This window comes from Poromitra crassiceps (genome assembly GCF_964638095.1).
Source record: "Poromitra crassiceps genome assembly, chromosome: 26".
In the NCBI taxonomy this organism is placed as follows: domain Eukaryota; kingdom Metazoa; phylum Chordata; class Actinopteri; order Beryciformes; family Melamphaidae; genus Poromitra; species Poromitra crassiceps.
This window is the reverse complement of record NC_139640.1, coordinates 2,884,127-2,904,237: the sequence shown is the minus strand read 5'-3', so window position 1 is coordinate 2,904,237 and position 20,111 is coordinate 2,884,127. Positions and strand designations below refer to the sequence as shown.

General features: G+C 44.2%; 1 protein-coding gene and 1 pseudogene across 2 annotated transcripts in view; one reads left to right on the top strand and one right to left on the bottom strand.

Moving 5' to 3' along the window:
- Positions 1 to 20,111, bottom strand: part of gon4lb (gon-4 like b) — a 76,207-nt gene that overhangs the window by 14,647 nt on the left and 41,449 nt on the right. Inside the window, exons 27-29 of the mRNA XM_083661451.1 lie at positions 18,260 to 18,358; positions 17,823 to 17,916; positions 13,787 to 14,312 (exon numbers count right to left, since the gene is read on the bottom strand). Of these exons, the coding sequence (XP_083517577.1) occupies positions 13,787 to 14,312; positions 17,823 to 17,916; positions 18,260 to 18,358 (719 nt within the window). The remainder of the gene's footprint in view (positions 1 to 13,786; positions 14,313 to 17,822; positions 17,917 to 18,259; positions 18,359 to 20,111) is intronic.
- Positions 15,357 to 16,163, top strand: LOC310798775 (polyadenylate-binding protein 1 pseudogene; annotated as a pseudogene). The gene has a single exon. The product of its transcript is annotated as a polyadenylate-binding protein 1 pseudogene (transcript).

Here is a 20,111-nt window from a genome sequence, read left to right as displayed (position 1 = left end):
CACTGCTGAAAGATGAAGCGGATTGATCAATGAAACAAAAGAAAAAACATGAAAGTGAACTGAGACAACAGCAGCCAGGTAGGAGAAACATGTTCACTCTGGATTGATGATGGATGGATGGATGGACAGACACAAGAAATAACAGGAACACAAACAATAACAAGGTCCAAAAATACATTGACGATAACAAACAAGACAATATTTAGTCTACCAGAACTCAGTCAATAAAAAAGAATAAAACCCAGTAAAACTTGACTTTTATAAGCATTTTAGAAAATGTAGATGAAAAATGAATGGTGGATGAAATCCCTTGGTTCGTATGCGACACAGAAGAGGGCGTGACGTTGGCAGTCTATTGTTGTTTTAATGGGTTGCCATGGTGATGTGATGTAGGGTTGCCATGGTGATGTGATGTAGGGTGCAGCTTACGAGGTTATACGAGGTCGTTGGAAGCCCTAGATGAATGAGTGCATAACAATATGTGTAATGGGTCAAAAGTATACTTGTATAAATTCACGGGTACGGCCACGGGTAAAAATGAACTAAACGCGGGTGGGCAGTGCTTGAGAACAACGTAGAGTCATGTATGTTTTTGTGTTGTGCTCAGACTGAATTCACAGTCACTTACGGTAATCTTGTACATGACGCAGTCAGTGTTTGTTGTCGGCGGAAGTCATAGCAACTAGGCGGACGCAAGAGGAGAGATTTGCAGTAGGCTACTTTGCCCCCTCTACACAAACCGACATGTTTCAAGTATGCATACTGCATTGTTTGAAGCTACAGACTGCACAACATAAACATTCAAAATTCAGCTGCAGAGTCAACGTGTAAGACTGGAGACGCTGTCTTGTCTGGTTTCCATAACGACAATGGGGAAAGTGCAAGTTCCCGGTGGAGAAGTTAACATTAGTTCTTTATTATTTCTCTCAGCGGAACAGCGATCATAAAGGCAGTGTGGATTACCGTAAATTCCGGACTATAAGCCGCGGCTTTTTTCCCGTTTTTTGGCCTTTTTTGGCCCCTGCGGCTTATATAATGGTGCGTCTTATCTATGGATTTTTTCCCAAAAAAAAAAAAAAATCTCTCTTTTTTAGCACTCTTTCTAACTATAAATCCACTTCTGTTTTAATTTCCTCTCTTGCCCTCTTTTAACAACATAACATAACATAACATAACATAACACAACACAGGTAAGCAGAAAGAAAAAGAGAAAGAAAGAAAGAAGCAATCACCGCCATGAATGAGGAAATGACTCACCTGCTGGAGGCTGGAGATACACGGCTTGGGCTAAACTTTTACTCCGTGAAACACTATCGATTAAGTCCGACATCGCTCAGAGGTTTGAGCAGCTTGAAAACAAGTTTGAAAACGTGCAGAAGTCCATCCACTCACTCACTAAAGAAAATAATGCAACCGTGAACAGAGTTTCTAAAAAAAGTGCATCAGCGCACTGGAGGACAAAAACAACACAGTGAGTCCGAAAGTGGATAAAATGCAAAAACATCGAAACGCTGCACACGCAGGTTGATGACTTAATCAGCAGGAGTAAAAGAAATAACATTCGCCTGATCAATGTAAAAGAGGGAGCTGAGATTGGTGACATGGACGCTTTCGTGGCAAAATCCTGTGTTACATCCTGGACCTGAAGGAAGGCGAGAAACCACCAGAGGTGGACAGGGCACACCGGGCGCCTCGGCCACGTCCAGACCCCGGCCTGCCACCGAGGGCCATCTTCATCTGCCTACTCCGCTGGCCCGACCGTCAACTCATCCTCCAGGCTGCGGGGAAGAAGCCCCTCACCTGGGAGGGTACGCGCTTTTTCGTCCGGCAGGACCTCTCCGCGTTGGTGCAACAGAAACGCGCAACATACAACAGCATCATCGAGTCAATGGATATCGCTTTGGCGTACTGTACCCAGCGAGACTCGTCATAACCAGACCGGACTATCTTTAGCACTCTTTCTAACTATAAATCCACTTCTGTTTTAATTTCCTCTCTTGCCCTCTTTTCACCACACCGCGGACACTGTGTGCCCAGCGGCGGAACAAGAGCTCAAAGTGAAACTGCCGAATATCTTTTGAGTTGGACTGGTCAATAGTACTGTGAGTAACTAAAATAAAAAAATAAAAAACGGAATTCTCTCTTCTTTAGCACTCTTTCTAACTATAAATCCACTTCTGTTTTAATTTCCTCTCTTGCCCTCTTTTCACCACACCGCGGACACTGTGTGCACTGTAAAAAAAACAAAAAATACCACAATGTGTGATTTTGTCTGGGGATTAGTGACCTGACTTTTGTTTTGTTGAAATGTTAATAAATGGGAGCTTCCCCAAACAGCCATCTCTTTCCCGACAATCCCCTCTGTGCACGAAGCCTTACATATGGTAATTAAACATCAAAACACCCGCGGCTTATAGACCGGTGCGGCTTATAGAAGAAAAAAATAGTCACCTTTGAAGGTGCGGCTTATAGACCGGTGCGTCTTATAGTCCGGAATTTACGGTACATACTGCCTCTTCAGCAGGCACGATAGCAGTCCGCCCCGCGCAAGTGCCAATTTGCGTTCCAGGTGTTATGCCGAGTTTTGCACCCCCGCCGCCCAACGCATCCCCACCCCCACGGGAGCATATTGTAATGATTTAGGGCACAGGCACAAATTGGAGCCGTGCCAAGTCATTTGTGCACGGCGCAAACGGGATTTAGGCAGTCCTAACTTTACTCCACCCCCTCTGCCCATCTGGGGAGAGTTGTAGACTAGCTATGTATGCTTCCTCCGATACATGTGTAGGGATGGGAATCGTTTCATATGTTTCCGATACTGGTGCTGAAAATGATACTTTTATTGATTGATTGCTTGATATACTTTATTGATCCCGAAGGGGAAATTCATAATATCACCAGCGCGCAGAACGTGCAGGTTACAACAGAGACAAACAGGAAATAGAATACACACAAAAAAAACCCAGAGGGGACAGCCACCAACTGTACAGTATAAAAACAAAGATCACGTACGCAATTAGTTTTCAGAGTCCCACAAGCCTGAGCTGAGCGCACTCCAGCACTTTCTACAATAAGCGTTTTGTAGAATAAGCAACTCACAACTGTCATGTTGAAATCCCTTATGGCAGTGGGGATGAAGGACCTCCTAAAACGCTCAGTACTGCAACTTGGCAGTAAAAAACAACAGCTAAAAGTACTCCTCAGGCTTTTAACCCATTGATACCTGATGCAGCATTTGCGTGTATATCCCTCATAGTCATTTCTGTGTGTATCCCTTTAAGACTGCGAACCGCGCTAACGCAGTTCGCGGTCTTAAAGGGATACACACACAAATGCTGCATCAGGTATAAATGGGTTAAAAGAGCCATGCAGAGGGTGACCTCGTATCTCAGTATCATGTGTAATGTTGCTCTATACGGGTGTTCCCAAACATTTTTGGCTTGTGACCCCACTGTGATGTCACAAAACTCTAGGGACCCCAGACATTCAAATTCCGGTACATCGGTAATATCATCAGTGACATCATCAGTGATGTGACATCATCAGTGATGTCACATGTAACAGTATAGCTGAATTTCTTTCTCAGATTTCTGAGAATTCCGACTTTAATCTCAGAATTCTGACTTTTTTCTCAAAATTATATAATAATCAGGCGACCCCATTTAAATTCCAGGTGACCCCACTTGGGGTCGGAGTGCAGTGTCCTGTTTTTATGCAATTTGGACACGTTCAATATGAATACATTTGGGTTGAATTTTGCCCTGCCTGACTCAACATTAAACAAGCGCTCCCCTGAAAGCACAGCTCTGCAGCTGGGTGGGGATAGAAGCAGCTTTGTGTGGTAACATGCCTGGTGATGCGAGGTTAATTAGATAAAAGAATAAACCATTAAAAATAGGATTAAGAGAAATAAGACCAAAGTAAGAGCAGTAAAAAAACAAAAACAAATGTTTACTACGGAGAACTACTGTAGGCAGAGCTGCTATCGTTCAGGGTCATCTGCTATTAACTTAGTGCTACCAAACAATGTTCCAAAAGCGTACCAAAATTATGTTAGTATACACATTTACGATTGTATTAAAAATTAAAATTCCACCTGTCTTTCTATCAGCGTTATTATGGTTGCGTTGACATAGCGTTTCAGCCGTCAGTCACAGTAACGTTACATTTGCGCTACTAGGAAGTTAGTGTAAATTAGCCGTTATCTCGATTGTCATGAGGGTTGCTCTGAGGAGCTGGCAAAGTTAAAACTAGTGTTACGTTAACGTTATTCACACATCTCTCATCCGCTTTCCCTTCACATCTGCAGACATTACTACAGCCGTGTATAACACAGGCCACCATCTGTATTTTGTAATAGATCCTAACGCAACAGAAATGGTTAGGTTTAGTGCTAAGGTCTGGGGGAGGTTAGGTTTAGGCGTGGGGGGTGGGAGAGGTTAGGTTTAGGGTTAGGGTTAGGGTCTGCGTGAGGTTAGGTTTAGGCATGGGGGGTGGGAGAGGTTAGGTTTAGGCGTGGGGGCTGGGAGAGGCAGCCGGTCCCCCGACACGCTGCACACCGCCTCGCTCAGCTGGTTCTGCTTGTGGGCTATCGGCATTGCGGACTGTCGGCATTGCGGACTGTCGGCACATAGACGCGGCACCACCCAAATTTAGCAGCATAATTGATGTCCTGGCGTTTGGCACCTCCGTGCGTAATGATCTATCCAAAAGGAATTCCCCTTCACAGAATACTGGTGCGCCAAGTGCAACGGGGTATTTTTGCCCTAAGAGCTGGTTAAGAGCTGCTATTAGGTGCTCTTAAAACTGCGTGCACGCAAAGAATTTGCGGCATTCTGACGATAGCAGAAAGCAAGCATTTTGTGGAGACACGCCTGGTTTGGCATGCATGGGGCACACCTACCCCATGCGCGCCCAATTATAACGGGCATAGAGGTAATAGCGCAGCAGGGATAATACAAATGTGCTTGTGCATGACCCCAATTTGCATTGCGAGCGGCGTTAAACAAGCACAAATGCAAAATTACCGCTTTTGCGACGATAGAGCCCAGGTCTCCTCCCTCTCTCTCCTGCGGGCTTCAAATGAATTCAGTCAGCCGACTGCTGTGTACCGGTTGGGATTCACTCAGTCATACACTCTTCTTGTGTAGCCCATGATGACATCACTGATGACTTCATTCACTGATGACATCATCAGTGCTGTCATAACCCCTTCCCGGCTGAGGCTATATAAGTGATGTCAGGTTGGGTACTCTGTCAAAGGTAGACAATGGCAAAGCAGGACCTACCAGCATACAGTAAGCTGAACAAGATGATCATTTTAATGCTCCTCTTCAGTCTGCTTGTCAAAGGAGTGGAGGGGACAGGAAACAACACAGCGGGGGCTGTGGAGGAGCAGCTCAAGGACGAAACAAAAATGCAGGACATGGGGCCTACTGAGAAACCACCAGCAACAGCAGCACCTGTTTCATCCTCTCCAAATCCGACAACACCAGCAGGACCAACAACAGCACCACCTGTTTCATCCTCTCCAAATCCGACAACACCAGCAGGATCAACAGCAGCACCACCTGTTTCATCCTCTCCAAAAAAGACAACACCAGCAGGATCAACAGCAGCACCACCTGTTTCATCCTCTCCAAAAAAGACAACACCAGCAGGATCAACAGCAGCACCTGTTTCATCCTCTCCAAATCCGACAACACCAGCAGGATCAACAGCAGCACCACCTGTTTCATCCTCTCCAAATCAGACAACAGCAGCAGCAGCAGCACCACCACCAGCACCTGTTTCATCCTCTCCAAATGAGACAAGTAGCTTTCTGGTTCTGGTTGCTTGTCTGGCCATGCTTGCAGCGGTCCTGTACATCTGAGGGCCCTAAGCAGCTAAGTTTGGGGATCCAAACTTATCGTACTTGGCAGCAAGTATTCATAGAACCAGTCAGAATGCCATTATAACGGTATGCAATTGATCTATATCAACATGATGAGCAGCGATGAGAACCATACTCAAGAGACCTACGCCATCCTGTGTGAGAGGTCCAATTGTCCCATGCTTCTTCCAGCAGCTGCACAAGCCCTAGGTCTACTGGGGACACAGGTCTGAAGAAGACCTAGCATTGAGGACCATCCTGCAGGATGTCCTTACGCATCTCCATGGCAGATGAACCTAAGATCAGCTTCTGCATCTCAGGCTGGACAGACTGGAGAAGCGGTACATGGAAGCACCTGCTAGCTCTGCCGATCCAGCCATGTCATCAGTGATGTCACTCGAGCGATGTAATTGGTGTTGAAGTCATCGGCTTTGAAGGCCAAGCAGTTATTCGACTCCGCAGCAGAGCCAGTCTGCCCTATACGCTCACTATGCAGCTAGCCTAAGGCCTCCAACACGGAGAAGGCCTCACAAATTGCACAAAAGAACTTGCATTGATCAGAAGTGACACCTAATCCATTGCAACATCAGCGCACAGCAAACCTGCCATTTTGGCCTGGAGGGAGACACCTCTGATTGGCTGTCATGCTTCTGTGCTGTTGTCCCATTGGCCAAAGCGGCGCTGTCAAAAAGCAAAATGTTGTCAACTCTGCTTGTCTTCAACACTCTTTGGGCTGCCGTTACCCACCCGCCTCCCCAAATGTAGATACAGTACAAGTCAAGTTTGTTGACTGCACTGCTGAAAGATGAAGCGGATTGATCCCTCTGGCAATGAAACAAAAGAAAAAACATGAAAGTGAACTGAGACACCAGCAGCCAGGCAGGAGAAACATGTTCACTCTGGATTCATGATGGATGGATGGATGGTCCAAAAATACATTGACAATAATGAACCAGACAATATTTAGTCTACCAGAACTCAGTCAATAAAAAAGAATAAAACCCAGTAAAACTTTACTTTTATCCACCTTATTTTTGAATGCCCCACTGTAAAAAATAATTGTGCGTACAAGGTCCGGTTTAACGTGACTTATTGTTGCAGCTTACCATTTCCTAATGTATTCTACTTGATTTGAAAAGATGGCCACCTACACTCAGTCTCTTGTACCCTGGCTGAATTGAACATAACTTGGTCAATAAGTATGTACCGTAATATACAAAATAAAACAACCCGTAATATCTTAATTTTATGTAGAATGCAGAGGACATGTAACTGTTTAGTTAAACTTGCATTCCAGGAATATTGTGCTCTTAAGATGACGTTAGTGGCTCGAGTCTGTTTCGTCCTGAAACCCACATAGGTTGCGCCAGGCGTAACCTATGTGCGATTCGAAATAACGCATCCGAGATAGAAAACGTTATGAATATAGCCACGTTATAAACAACAAACTAACGCTGGTGATCCATATGGAAACAGTGTTACTCGAAATGGTTAATAGCCACAGCAGGCGATTACCCATGAATGCACTGCGCTCTTAAAGGGATATTTATCGACGAGATTTTTGCCAAGCTGGACCTGATTAGTGATTTGCTCCGTTCGCCCAGACGGGTGTCAAGCTGTCAGCAACAAGGCTGGGAGGATCACACCGGAAGAAGCACCCATCAGGCAGATCAGGCAAAAATGGCCGCCAAAAATAAGGTGGATAAGCATTTTAGAAAATGTAGATGAAAAATGAATGGTGGATGAAATCCCTTGGTTCGTATGCGACACAGAAGAGGGCGTGACGTTGGCAGTCTATTGTTGTTTTAATGGGTTGCCATGGTGATGTGATGTAGGGTTGCCATGGTGATGTGATGTAGGGTGCAGCTTACGAGGTTATATCAGTGTTGCCATGGTGATGTGATGTAGGGTGCAGCTTACGAGGTTATATCAGTGCAGAAGGCTTAAAGAAGCATTTCCGGGTTAGGACGCTCTCTCGCAGTAGCACTGTCTGAGACACTCGTCAGACTGCATGGACAATGGTGTTCTGATGAGCCGCGAGCCGTTTCTATTTCCCCCTTCCCTTCTTTTCTTTCTTAAGCGCCTATGTTCATAGGAGCCGAGGTCGTTGGAAGTCCTAGATGAATGAGTGCATAACAATATGTGTAATGGGTCAAAAGTATACTTCTATAAATTCACGGGTACGGCCACGGGTAAAAATGAACTAAACGCGGGTGGGCAGTGCTTGAGAACAACGTAGAGTCATGTATGTTTTTGTGTTGTGCTCAGACTGAATTCACAGTCACTTACGGTAATCTTGTACATGACGCAGTCAGTGTTTGTTGTTGGCGGAAGTCATAGTAACTAGGCAGACAGAGGCAAGATGAGAGATTTGCAGTAGGCTACTTTGCCCCCTCTCTACACAACCGACATGTTTCAAGTATGCATACTGCATTGTTTGAAGCTACAGACTGCACAACATAAACATTCAAAATTCAGCCGCAGAGTCAACGTGTAAGACTGGAGACGCTGTCTTGTCTGGTTTCCATAACGACAATGGGGAAAGTGCAAGTTCCCGGTGGAGAAGTTAACATTAGTTCTTTATTATTTCTCTCAGCGGAACAGCGATCATAAATAGAGCTGGGTATTGGTTCAAATTTCAAGAATCGATTCGATTCCGATTCACAAGGTTGCGAATCAATTAATTTCGATTCGATTCGATTCGATTCGATTCCGATTCGATCTATTTCAATGTTTCAAAATGTTTTTTGATCTGTACCCTGAATTACATGTCCAGTTATGTAACACAGGGGTTCCCAACCAGCCAAGTAGATACACGGGGAAAAAAAGTTGCAGACCTGTTGTCAATTTTAATGGTTTTAGTTAGACATATATTTACTCACCAGGTGGTGACAAAGGGTAAATAACAGCCTTTTCATCTGTCAATAAAGACACTTTCACAATTATGCACAGTGATTTGATTTCAGCCTATATAATTTCTAAAAGTAGATATTAATGATCAAACATTTCCATTCATGTAGCCTACAGTATTTATGTTTTTGTTTCAACTACAAAGATAAATAAACGTCAACTTGAAACTATGTTTCAACTACCACACACAGCATAATATTTTAGCCTGTTTATTTAAAAAAAAAAATGTGTCCTCCTAGTCATCTGATGGACTTTTCCTGCATTCGCGTATGCGCCGTTTCGACATTTTTTGAGTATATGGTCTTAAATTAAGGCTAGGTATTTTTTTTGGGGTATTTGACAAAAATCAATCATAGTTATCATCTTTATACGATCCTAAGACCTATTTTCAAAAATACTCCTCAATTTACTCTTAGTCCATCTGATGGACCCATTGCCTTCCATTGAAACCACTCTATTGGTACTCCCAGCAAATTTTCACAAAATTAATTTATTTCATTTATTTCAGCGGGCATCCTGGACCAAATACCTTGAACTTTGACCTTAATATCTAACCTTGGAGTTGGTAGAAATTTTGGGGGAGTTACATGGTCTCAAAGTCCATTGCATAGTTGTCCCATTGATTTCAATGTTAATTTTGCACAAAAAGAAAAAAAAAAATTACTTCCAGCAAATTTTTCAAAAAATCATTATTTCCTTGATGTTACACATCTCACCTTGACTCAAGGGGTTAAAATTGTAGTTTCTACTGTGTTTGCCTATTTCCCCATATTCCCCCAGTTTTGGAATAGCAATCAATTCCATACAGTTTACATGAAATGTAAAAAAAACTGATTCCTATGCCAAAGATGGGAAAATATTAGAAAACTGAATTTGACAGTCCACACTACTGATTTGAAGCCTTTAGACCAGGATAGATGCTGGACTAAAGCTCATTTGTGTTTTTTGGGGAAAATGGCTGGTAGTCCAAAACATGCGCTTTTTGGATTTTTGGCTCAAAATATGAAAAAATACTATTTTTACAAAAAATCACAAAAAATACAAAAACTCACTGATGATGTCACAATGTCTGTGACATCATCAGTAATGTCATCAGTGACATATTATTGACAAAAAATCATCTCATGACATCACTGATGATGTCATAGGCTAGTGATGTCATAGCTATTGTGACATCATGCCTGCGAATCTTTGATACTAGGCATCTTGCAGTGGTGACTTTTGTAAAACACCCCAACCTGCCCATAATATCAGACCCAAAGCCAGTTTGTCTTCATGGAAATATGAAAAAAAATCACTTTTTTTTTTTATGTACTTTTTTTTTTTTTTACTGTACTTACTGTACACTGGCATTTGAGGGGTTAAAATTCGAATAGGTATGAAATGTTGGTATGAGGTATTAGGGAAGAAGTTACCAATGAATTATAAACAGTCAAAAATTTAAAAATTTAAATTAATATTTATAAATTAGTACAGTATTCTCGTTAAGGTCCATCAGATGGACCAAGAGTAAATTGAGGATTCCGCGGCATTAGGACACAAGGGTTAAATAAAATAAATCGATCTCTGGACATATGAATCGATAATCGAGGATTAAAATGAAAATCGATTAAAAATCGGAGAATCGATTTTTTGAACCCAGCCCTAATCATAAAGGCAGTGTGGATTACATACTGCCTCTTCAGCAGGCACGATAGCAGTCCGCCCCGCGCAAGTGCCAATTTGCGTTCCAGGTGTTATGCCGAGTTTTGCACCCCCGCCGCCCCACGGGAGCATATTGTAATGATTTAGGGGGCGCAGGCGCAAATTGGAGCCGTGCCAAGTCATTTGTGCATGGCGCAAATGGGATTTAGGCCGTCCTAACCTTACTCCACCCCCTCTGTCGATCTGGGGAGAGTTGTAGACTAGCTATGTATGCTTCCTCCGATACATTGTGTAGGGATGGGAATCGTTTCATACGTTTCAGATACTGGTGCTGAAAATGATACTTTTATTGATTGATTGCTTGATATACTTTATTGATCCCGAAGGGGAAATTCATAATATCACCAGCGCGCAGAACGTGCAGTTTACAACAGAGACAAACAGGAAATAGAATACACACAAAAAAAACCCAGAGGGGACAGCCACCAACTGTACAGTATAAAAACAAAGATCACGTACGCAATTAGTTTTCAGAGTCACACAAGCCTGAGCTGAGCGCACTCCAGCACTTTCTACAATAAGCGTTTTCTAGAATAAGCAACTCACAACTGTCATGTTGAAATCCCTTATGGCAGTGGGGATGAAGTAACCTGACGTTGCCAGATGGATGGTTTAGCTCCACATACGTTTCACTAAACCAGTCGATCTGGGAATGCAGTAACCAGACCCGCTGACGGAGGCGGGCACTTTTTCCAAGCTACTTGGCAGGTGATTGGATGACCCATCTGTCTATCACCGCTGGTGGGTGTTAACTTCAACCAATCAGATCGCCGAAGATGCCAGTGCCTGATCTCCGTGGTATTCATTGATTGAGTCCTCACGGTCGTAAAGTCACCTTCGAAGCATGACGTTCGATTATAACAAACTAGTTGTGTGGCTTAGCCTTCCCAAATGTTGAGGGTCGTTTTTTAGAATTGAATACATAGAATTGGGAACGTTACATTCAATTTCATTCAGACTGCTTGTCACTTCTGCGGCGGCAGCCATGTTGACGAGTGAAAAGAACTACAAAGACCATGTACCCACTACTTGCCCAGACGAGCCTGAGCCCGCCTAAGGCTGCCGCTGATTCGTCGGGCCGGCATGGTTCGGCCAATCATCTTAACTGCCTGTGCATGACAAGATGGATTACTCGAGAGAATCTCTTTTGATCTCGCGAGGTTATCCATCTTGCAAGCAAGGTTAGGGATGAAGGACCTCCTAAAACGCTCAGTACTGCAACTTGGCAGTAAAAAACAACAGCTAAAAGTACTCCTCAGGCTTTTAACCCATTGATACCTGATGCAGCATTTGCGTGTATATCCCTCATAGTCATTTGTGTGCGTATCCCTTTAAGACCGCGAACCGCGGTCTTAAAGGGATACACACACAAATGCTACATCAGGTATAAATGGGTTAAAATAGCCATGCAGAGGGTGACCTCGTATCTCAGTATCATGTGTAATCTTGCTCTATACGGGTGTTCCCAAACATTTTTGGCTTGTGACCTCACTTTGATGTCACAAAACTCTAGGGACCCCAGACATTCAAATTCCGGTACATCGGTAATATCATCAGTGACATCATCAGTGATGTCACATGTAACAGTATAGCTGAATTTCTTTCTCAGATTTCTGAGAATTCCGACTTTAATCTCAGAATTCTGACTTTTTTCTCAAAATTATATAATAATCAGGCGACCCCATTTAAATTCCAGGTGACCCCACTTGGGGTCGGAGTGCAGTGTCCTGTTTTTATGCAATTTGGACACGTTCAATATGAATATATTTGGGTTGAATTTTGCCCTGCCTGACTCAACATTAAACGAGCCCTCCCCTGAAAGCACAGCTCTGCAGCTGGGTGGGGATAGAAGCAGCTTTGTGTGGTAACATGCCTGGTGATGCGAGGTTAATTAGATAAAAGAATAAACCATTAAAAATAGGATTAAGAGGTAAGAGAAATAAGACCAAAGTAAGAGCAGTAAAAAAACAAAAACAAATGTTTACTACGGAGAACTACTGTAGGCAGAGCTGCTATCGTTCAGGGTCATCTGCCATTAACTTAGTGCTACCAAACAATGATCCAAAAGCGTACCAAAATGATGTTAGTATACTCATTTCAGTGTTTCCCATACATAAAGGAATTTGTGGCGGGCCGCCACAATAATATTTTGACCGCCACAATAAGATGTTGACCAAAAAAAAAACCAAAAAAAAAAAAAAAAAAAAATTTTTTTACAGTGCAACATGCAACATGCAAGATATCCGCTGAATAAGTGTCCAATAAATGTTCATGTCATTCTGGCCTATACTTCTGTTATAGCATTTCAGTCTGGAATATGGAATATCTTTCAATAATGTATGATTTAGCTGCTAAATTGTCAAATACCGCCATCTGCTCGCTACCCAGGCACTTATGTATGTACTTAACCTAACTAACTTAACCTAACTAACTATCCGGTGTGCACAACACTGTCAGCCTAAACTCCGGCTGACACCCCAAAAACCTACAATCCGCTACAGAACAATGTATATTGTTTGTTTATTAACTGGCCCCTCGCCTTCTATCATTTCACGAAAGTGGCAAAGCAAGTTGAGTATCCCTGACCTATAGGGAGAAATTTAGTTTGTCATTGTAAACCCACAGCACAGTAATGATGACATGTTCTTCATAGATCTAGCCTTTTCATTTTGCTCTTAAGCTTTCTCAAAGTACACCAAATTCATGCATTTTACTTTAAAATGTTTAAAAAAATCTTGCGGGGGGGCATGCCCCCGCATCCCCCTAGCGGGTCTGCGGTCCCCCACCGCAAATTCTCAAAATCCTGTGGGTAACACTGCATTTACGATTGTATTAAAAATTAAAACTCCACCTGTCTTTCTATCAGCGTCATTATGGTTTGCGTTGACATAGCGTTGCAGCCGTCAGTCACAGTAACGTTACATTTGCGCTACTAGGAAGTTAGTGTAAATTAGCCGTTATCTCGATTGTCATGAGGGTTGCTCTGAGGAGCTGGCAAAGTTAAAACTAGTGTTACGTTAACGTTATTCACACATCTCTCATCCGCTTTCCCTTCACATCTGCAGACATTACTACAGCCGTGTATAACACAGGCCACCATCTGTATTTTGTAATAGATCCTAACGCAACAGAAATGGTAGTTAACGCTAATGCCTGATAGCTTCCTATTAGCACTGCAGTAACCTAGGCCGCCACTAATTTAGTTGACAGGCGGCTGCAGCGACAGTGATGAGTATAGTAGTAAGCTTAACCCTACTAATTGATCACGTGATTTGATCAGGTGGTTTCTCAGTGTCCTACCTGGTCCACAGGATGACCTTCTCCCCGCTGGCTGTCAGAGAAATGTTCTTGGCGCAGACTGGGAGGTCAGGAGGACTGGGCCGCGCTGATGAGGAGGGGGAGGTGTAGAGGGGAGAGACAGGGGAGGACGTGGGCTGTCTCTCCTTCTCCTCCTCATCCTCCAGCGGTGGAGTCAGCTCCTCCTCTCTGCTCCTCTTAGGGTTAGGATGTTCTGGGCTTGGGCTCCTCTTAGGATTAGGATGGTCTGGGCTTGGGCTCCTCTTCAGCTCCGGAGTCTTCATCTGGGTGGAGGTAGAGGACATGGAGGTTGGGGTTGGGTTTGCTAGTGCAGATGAGGAGGTGGTGGTGGTGGTGGTACGGTCACGGTTGGAGGAGATGGTGGATAGGTTAAGATCAGGGTTAGGGTTCAGGTTAGGGTTGGAGGAGGTGGGGTGTGGCTCTGGACTCTTCCTCTCTTCATCCTCCTCCTCTTCATCCTCCATCTCATCATCTTCCTCCTCTTTCTCCTCAGCCAGAGGGAAGGAGCCTGGACCACACACACACACACACACACACACACACACACACAGAAGATGTCATAAGCTAGCCTAGAAACACGAAACATTGGCAAGTGAGTTATCAAGTTTATGTTTTCACAAATTATCTCAAAGTCATCTGTATCTGTCAAATGTGGCTCAAATGTTGAAGCCCTTATAGAGCACCTGATACACCAGCCATAGCAATTTTTGGCATTCATACCATTTGTTACACGGATTTAGGGCAAGACTGAACCATTTTTGACCCCTCGAGAATTCATTAAAAAAATCCCTCCAAAATACCACATTAAAAGCCGTTTCACAATAGGGATGTGTCAACCGATAACCGTTTAACGGATAACCGACCGTTTAAATGTTAACCGATTAATACTAATCAGTTAATCAGTAAAAAAAATACTTTACCCCGAAGTAATAAAAAACAACAATGTTTGTGGCATGGTAAAAGAAAAATAAGCTATATTTCAATTTCTTAAATAACTCATGCAGGCGACGTGCTGTGTATTGTGTATTGTTGTATTGTGTATCTCCACGTTTGTCATCCTCTTCAATTAAATCTCCGACCACACTGCATGTTGAGCCGTGTTAATTGACGATTGCAAAGTATCAAGTTAACATTACTCTTTACCGTTACAACACATGCCAGTTCGGAGAAATTGTTTCACAATGCGAGACGGACTGTCTGAGGGTGAGTAGCATACTACAGAGCTGCATCGCTAAATGACAAGATATGAGACCTATGTGTTCCCGGACCTCTCAGCACACGTGCCATCAGACCGACCTCCCTCGCTGCTCGACTCCCGCCCCACCAACGACTAAACACAGTGACCTCATCAGTGATTTATGACATCACCGATGAGGTGATGAGGTCACAATGTCTTGACACCATCAGCGATGTCATAAATCACTATGCATCAGTGATGTCATAGACATTGTGACATCATCATTGGTGTCATAAATACTTCCCTGCTGATGTATAAGTAGGGCCAGTTAGGTTTTGTCCCAGTAACCTAAAGACCCTCCACAGTCAACCTTAAATGAACCCCAGTGCTCCGAGTTACCCCGTGGCCTCACTGTACGTGTGGGATTTGCACCCCGACGTGACTGAAGCCGTGCTGTACGAGAAGTTCAGCCCCGCTGGTGTGATCGCTTCTATTGGCGTCTGCAGAGACAAGTACAAACGTTCCCTGGGATACGCCTATGTCAACTTTCAACAAGCGGCCGACGCTGCGCGAGCACTGGACACCATGAGCCGTGACGTGATCGAGGGGCGGCGTTTACGCATCACGTGGGACCGCACCGTGGGAAACATCATCATCAAGAACCTCGACAAGTCCATGGATAACAAGGCCCTCCGGGACACCTTCTCCGCTTTTGGAAATATCCTGTCGTGCAAGTTGGCTTGCGACGAGAACGGCTCAAAAGGCTACGGCTACGTGCACTTTGGGACTCAGGAGGCGGCCCAACGAGCCGTGGAGAAAATCAACGGCACGCTGATCAACGACCGAAAGCTATTTGTCGGTCACTTCAAATCTCGCATAGAACGCGAGGCCGAGCCGGGCATCCGAGCCAAGTTCAAAAACGTCTACATTAAGAATTTAGGCGAAGACGTGAACGAGGAGACGCTGAGAGAAGTCTTCGGTAAATACGGAAACGTCGTGAGCGTGCGAGTCATGACGGACGAGAGCGGAACGTCTCGAAGCTTCGGCTTCGTCAGCTTTGAGAAGCACGAAGACGCCCAGAAGGCCGTGGAGCAGATGAACGGCAAGGAGCTGAATGGCAAGCTGATCTGCGTACGCTGTTCCAAGTGGAGGAATTGCAGTGTTTCCCCTGTAAGCATTTAGCAGTGGAAGTACACCGCTGCTACGGGATCAGCATGTTTGTAGCATGTTTGTACAAACCTCGCAGCAGCCAATGGAAAATCCCAACCTACCCTGATAACCATTACCATCTCTCTTTCCTTCTCTCTCTCTCTCCTTCTCCCTCTCTCTCTCTTTGTTAACGGAGAGAGAGGTCTCCTCCGAGAGAGAGAGAGAGAGAGGAGACCTGCTGCAGACGGGACACGCCCACACAGTCCGCGGGAGAAAATACACTCTAAAATCTAATTGATTCTCATGACTTTTGTCATGACTGTCAAACCTAAATGTATATACTTTGCGACGTTCATCATCGTTCAAATTTGGCTGGTGGCTTATTAACATAGGTTCCTGTGATGTGATGAACTCAAAATGCTAAATTATAAAAAAATATTTCTGGTTTCCAGGGACTTTAACACATTGAGTGCCACAGCGCTTCAGTAAAATTGTCTGGAGCCTGTGCCAGATTCACTTCCATTCAGTTGAAAACAGCTATAGAATTTTTTCTATTAGGGCTATATGGACAGGGCTGGACTCTAATGAAACATTGGACACTCCTGCTTCTTTCAAAGAAGAAATTTTGTTTCTAGACAGTTCCATTATGAAATGACAGCCTCTGAAAGAAGAGCACTTTCAAGGGTTTTCTGCTGTCTTTTTTTACTTTTCAAGATAAAGTCACTTTTATGAATACTTTTTGCACTCTAATTTCAAGCACATTCACTGACTCTAGCTAATATTTTCTGATGTAGTGACCTGGTGTAGTTCTGTGCAGCCTGCGTGCCCCACCCCCCTCTCCCTCCCTCTCCCCCCCTCTCCCCCCCTGAGCTGCAAACTCCTCCCCACACGCACACAGTCTATTTTCGCAGCCTCCGTTTTTGCCCCGGGCGGATCCCAGCGCGACAAGGAAATGCCAAACGGGACTGAAGGAAAAGGTTTGGCTGTTCGGCGTCGGGTGCTGCCTTTCTGGCAGGGAATCGTGTGGAGAAACTATATGCAGACAGATAGACAGAGGCAGAGGAGCTCAGTTGTGGGCGCGGATCGCAGCCAACTGTCAGCTGCAGACAGAGCAATCTATATGGCTCTGGCTGCAGCATGCATCGGTGTCTCTTTGATCACGGCTTTCTCCTGCACAAAGTAAAGGATCTAGCGCCAAGGTTTTAGGGTGGCGCAGCTCCCGTGTAGATTTTTAAGGTGGCGCCGTGTGATCCCTTGAAGGGATTCATGCTCACTGGCTGGGTACGACCTTAAACAGCAGAATTATGGAATAATATGAATTATGATTTTAGGACGTCCACAGACGTCCTTGGCACTTCTCGTTACTTTTTTAGGACGTCCACAGACGTCCTTGGCACTCAATGTGTTAAGGGTGTTTTGTGCAGCCGATTCTATTTTATGGACACCTTAACTCTGACTAAGGGAAATCTCAACCTAAGGTGCTTTGTGCAACTGGGCCCAGATGGCCAGCACAGTACCTTACTTTTCACCATTAGATGTCAGGCTTCATTACAGATTAAGGCAGGGTTTTACTTAGCCTTTATGCTCAACGTGTGTTAAACATTTTGGAGTCCAACATTTTGAACACGTTGAGTTCTGGCCATTCAGTGTTAGGGCCTGTTTGGTTAATAAAGCTTCAGAGGAGATGCAGACCTGTCTGTGGGCTGTGGTCTTCGTCCTTCAGTTCAGAGCCCATTTGAGAGTACAGAGGATCCAGATTCATGGCTCTGGAGACGCCTTCTGAGGTCTACAAGAGAAACATCATCAGTCAGAATTCAACATTTTCCCACAGAAAGACCATTATCCTGCAGGAAATACCGTTTTCTTACAGAAAATGTTTTCCTGCAGAAAGAAAGACCGTTTTCCTACAGGAAAAAAAAAATTCCTGCAGAAAGACCGTTTTCCTGTCCTGTCTGTCTGTACACCTGTTTATCTGTCCACCTGTCTGTGTGTAAAGCTAACTAAATTAAACCAAACAAAACCAGTAAAGCACTTTGAGACTCACTGCCTCACAGAACCAAAGTGAAACCAAAATGGTGAACCTTTTCCTTTAATTCACCAATGGAAAAACAAGAAAGGATGTGACAGACCTTGTTGCCATAGCAATGAGGGCAGCTTTTCCTCCTGTGTGGGCGGATCTTGGCGTCACGGCAGAGACAGGGCCAGTCTTTATCCGACCAATCGCATTCCTACAAAGACAACCACAGACCAATTAGAGACAAGTGACCCTACATGAGACCTGAAGGCTGCTGGTTCAAACTCAGCTCCCTGAAATGCAACCAAAGTGCCTTTGAGCAAAGCACATGGTGGATTAGGGCCTGTGTAAGGTAACCAGACAGGTTACCTTACACAAATAAGCCAACTCTTTCAGTGGGGTGAGGTTTCTTGACCCGTACTCACTGTCAGGATGGGTCTAGGATCCAATGCATCGCCAAAGTTGCAGTGCCGGACATCCTCATATTCCTAGTGGGAATGTCCAGCGTCTATACGCATACGCCACAAGACGTCTTTTTCCTGTATTTCCCGGGGATCTCTCTCGTTTCGGGTTGCGTTCCGCAGAGTTTTGGATACCGCGATGCGTGTGCAACTAACCCTGTGACGTTCACTCTAAAAGGGTCTATATTAGAGATGCCAATGACAGCAGAGGTGTTGGTTCCATTCTAACGATAAAAGTCACTTGAAAACGGCAAACTGGACAATTTATCGGCCCGATCAGCCTCGAGACGGCCGGGAAGGATTCTGGACGGATTAGCGGGACGTCATTGTGGCATGTTTGGTCATGTTTTGGCTTGCGTTGGTTGCGGATGATCACAACGCTATTGTAATTTGCAATCCATGTCCCGCATGGGTTCAGAGAGGAGGGGAAACGTCTACGCTGGCATTACGTTAAACCAAAGCTGGCGATGATGCAGCGGATTTGTTCGTTGTTTACGTTAGCTGTTGTTAGCGAGTGTTAGCATTAGCATGTAGCGCGGCCTACACTTCAGGCTTCCTCGCTTGGCAGACAAGGCAAATCACCGCTTGCGATCAAACAGCCCCGCAAAAGCACTTCATACTCACAGAGATGGGGTAAACATATAGAAACTAATGGAAACCCCTTTACCCGAAACGTCCAGGGATTGTGTATTTAACTCCAAAAAACAACACGCTAACATTAAGCTAACCGCGCTAGCCTGGAGTCCCACTATAAACCAAAGAGACTTTGGAGTTGAGCTAGCTATTGGACAGAGCCATCTAACAGAGCCAATAATGAGGAAAACAAAGGCGCAGTTGTGCACATTAGGCTACATAGAAAGCATCAGTCAACATCACATAGTGTCTTTTCTTTAATCTGGTGGCAGCATTTTTCAGTAAAAAGTGAAACGACACAGATGGTTTATAGTGCCTGCCCCATTCACTGGACCCAGGCTATCATTCACTGAGAACTAATGCAAAATTCGAACAGATCAGTAACATGACAATAAGAGTTTAAATGACTATGCCTTTTGTCATTGTGTTTTATCTGCAGACTAAGCAGTCATTGGCTTTCGGTTGTATAAAAGCCTTTATTTTTGTATTGATTATAATTGAGTGATACACTTTATTAAAACAATCATATTATATCAGAAGTGTTCTTTGATTTGTGTTCACAGTGATGTCAGTTAGATTTGGTTAGGTCAGAGCTATGCTCACTACATCTGCCTTTTTTTAACCCCAGGTGTGCATAAAATACAGGCTATTCTTTTTTTTTTATGATATTGTTAATTATTATTAATAATGATCAGAATATCGTATCGGTTATCGGCCAGGAGAAGCCGATAACCGATATTTATCGGTTATCATATCGGTTGAAAAAATCCATATCGTGCATCCCTACTATAATGAGTGTTGAGTGTTGACAGTAGAAAGTTGTGGTTGGAGGCGGAGCTTAGTGCGCAGTCAACTTTGTAAGAAAAAGTTAAC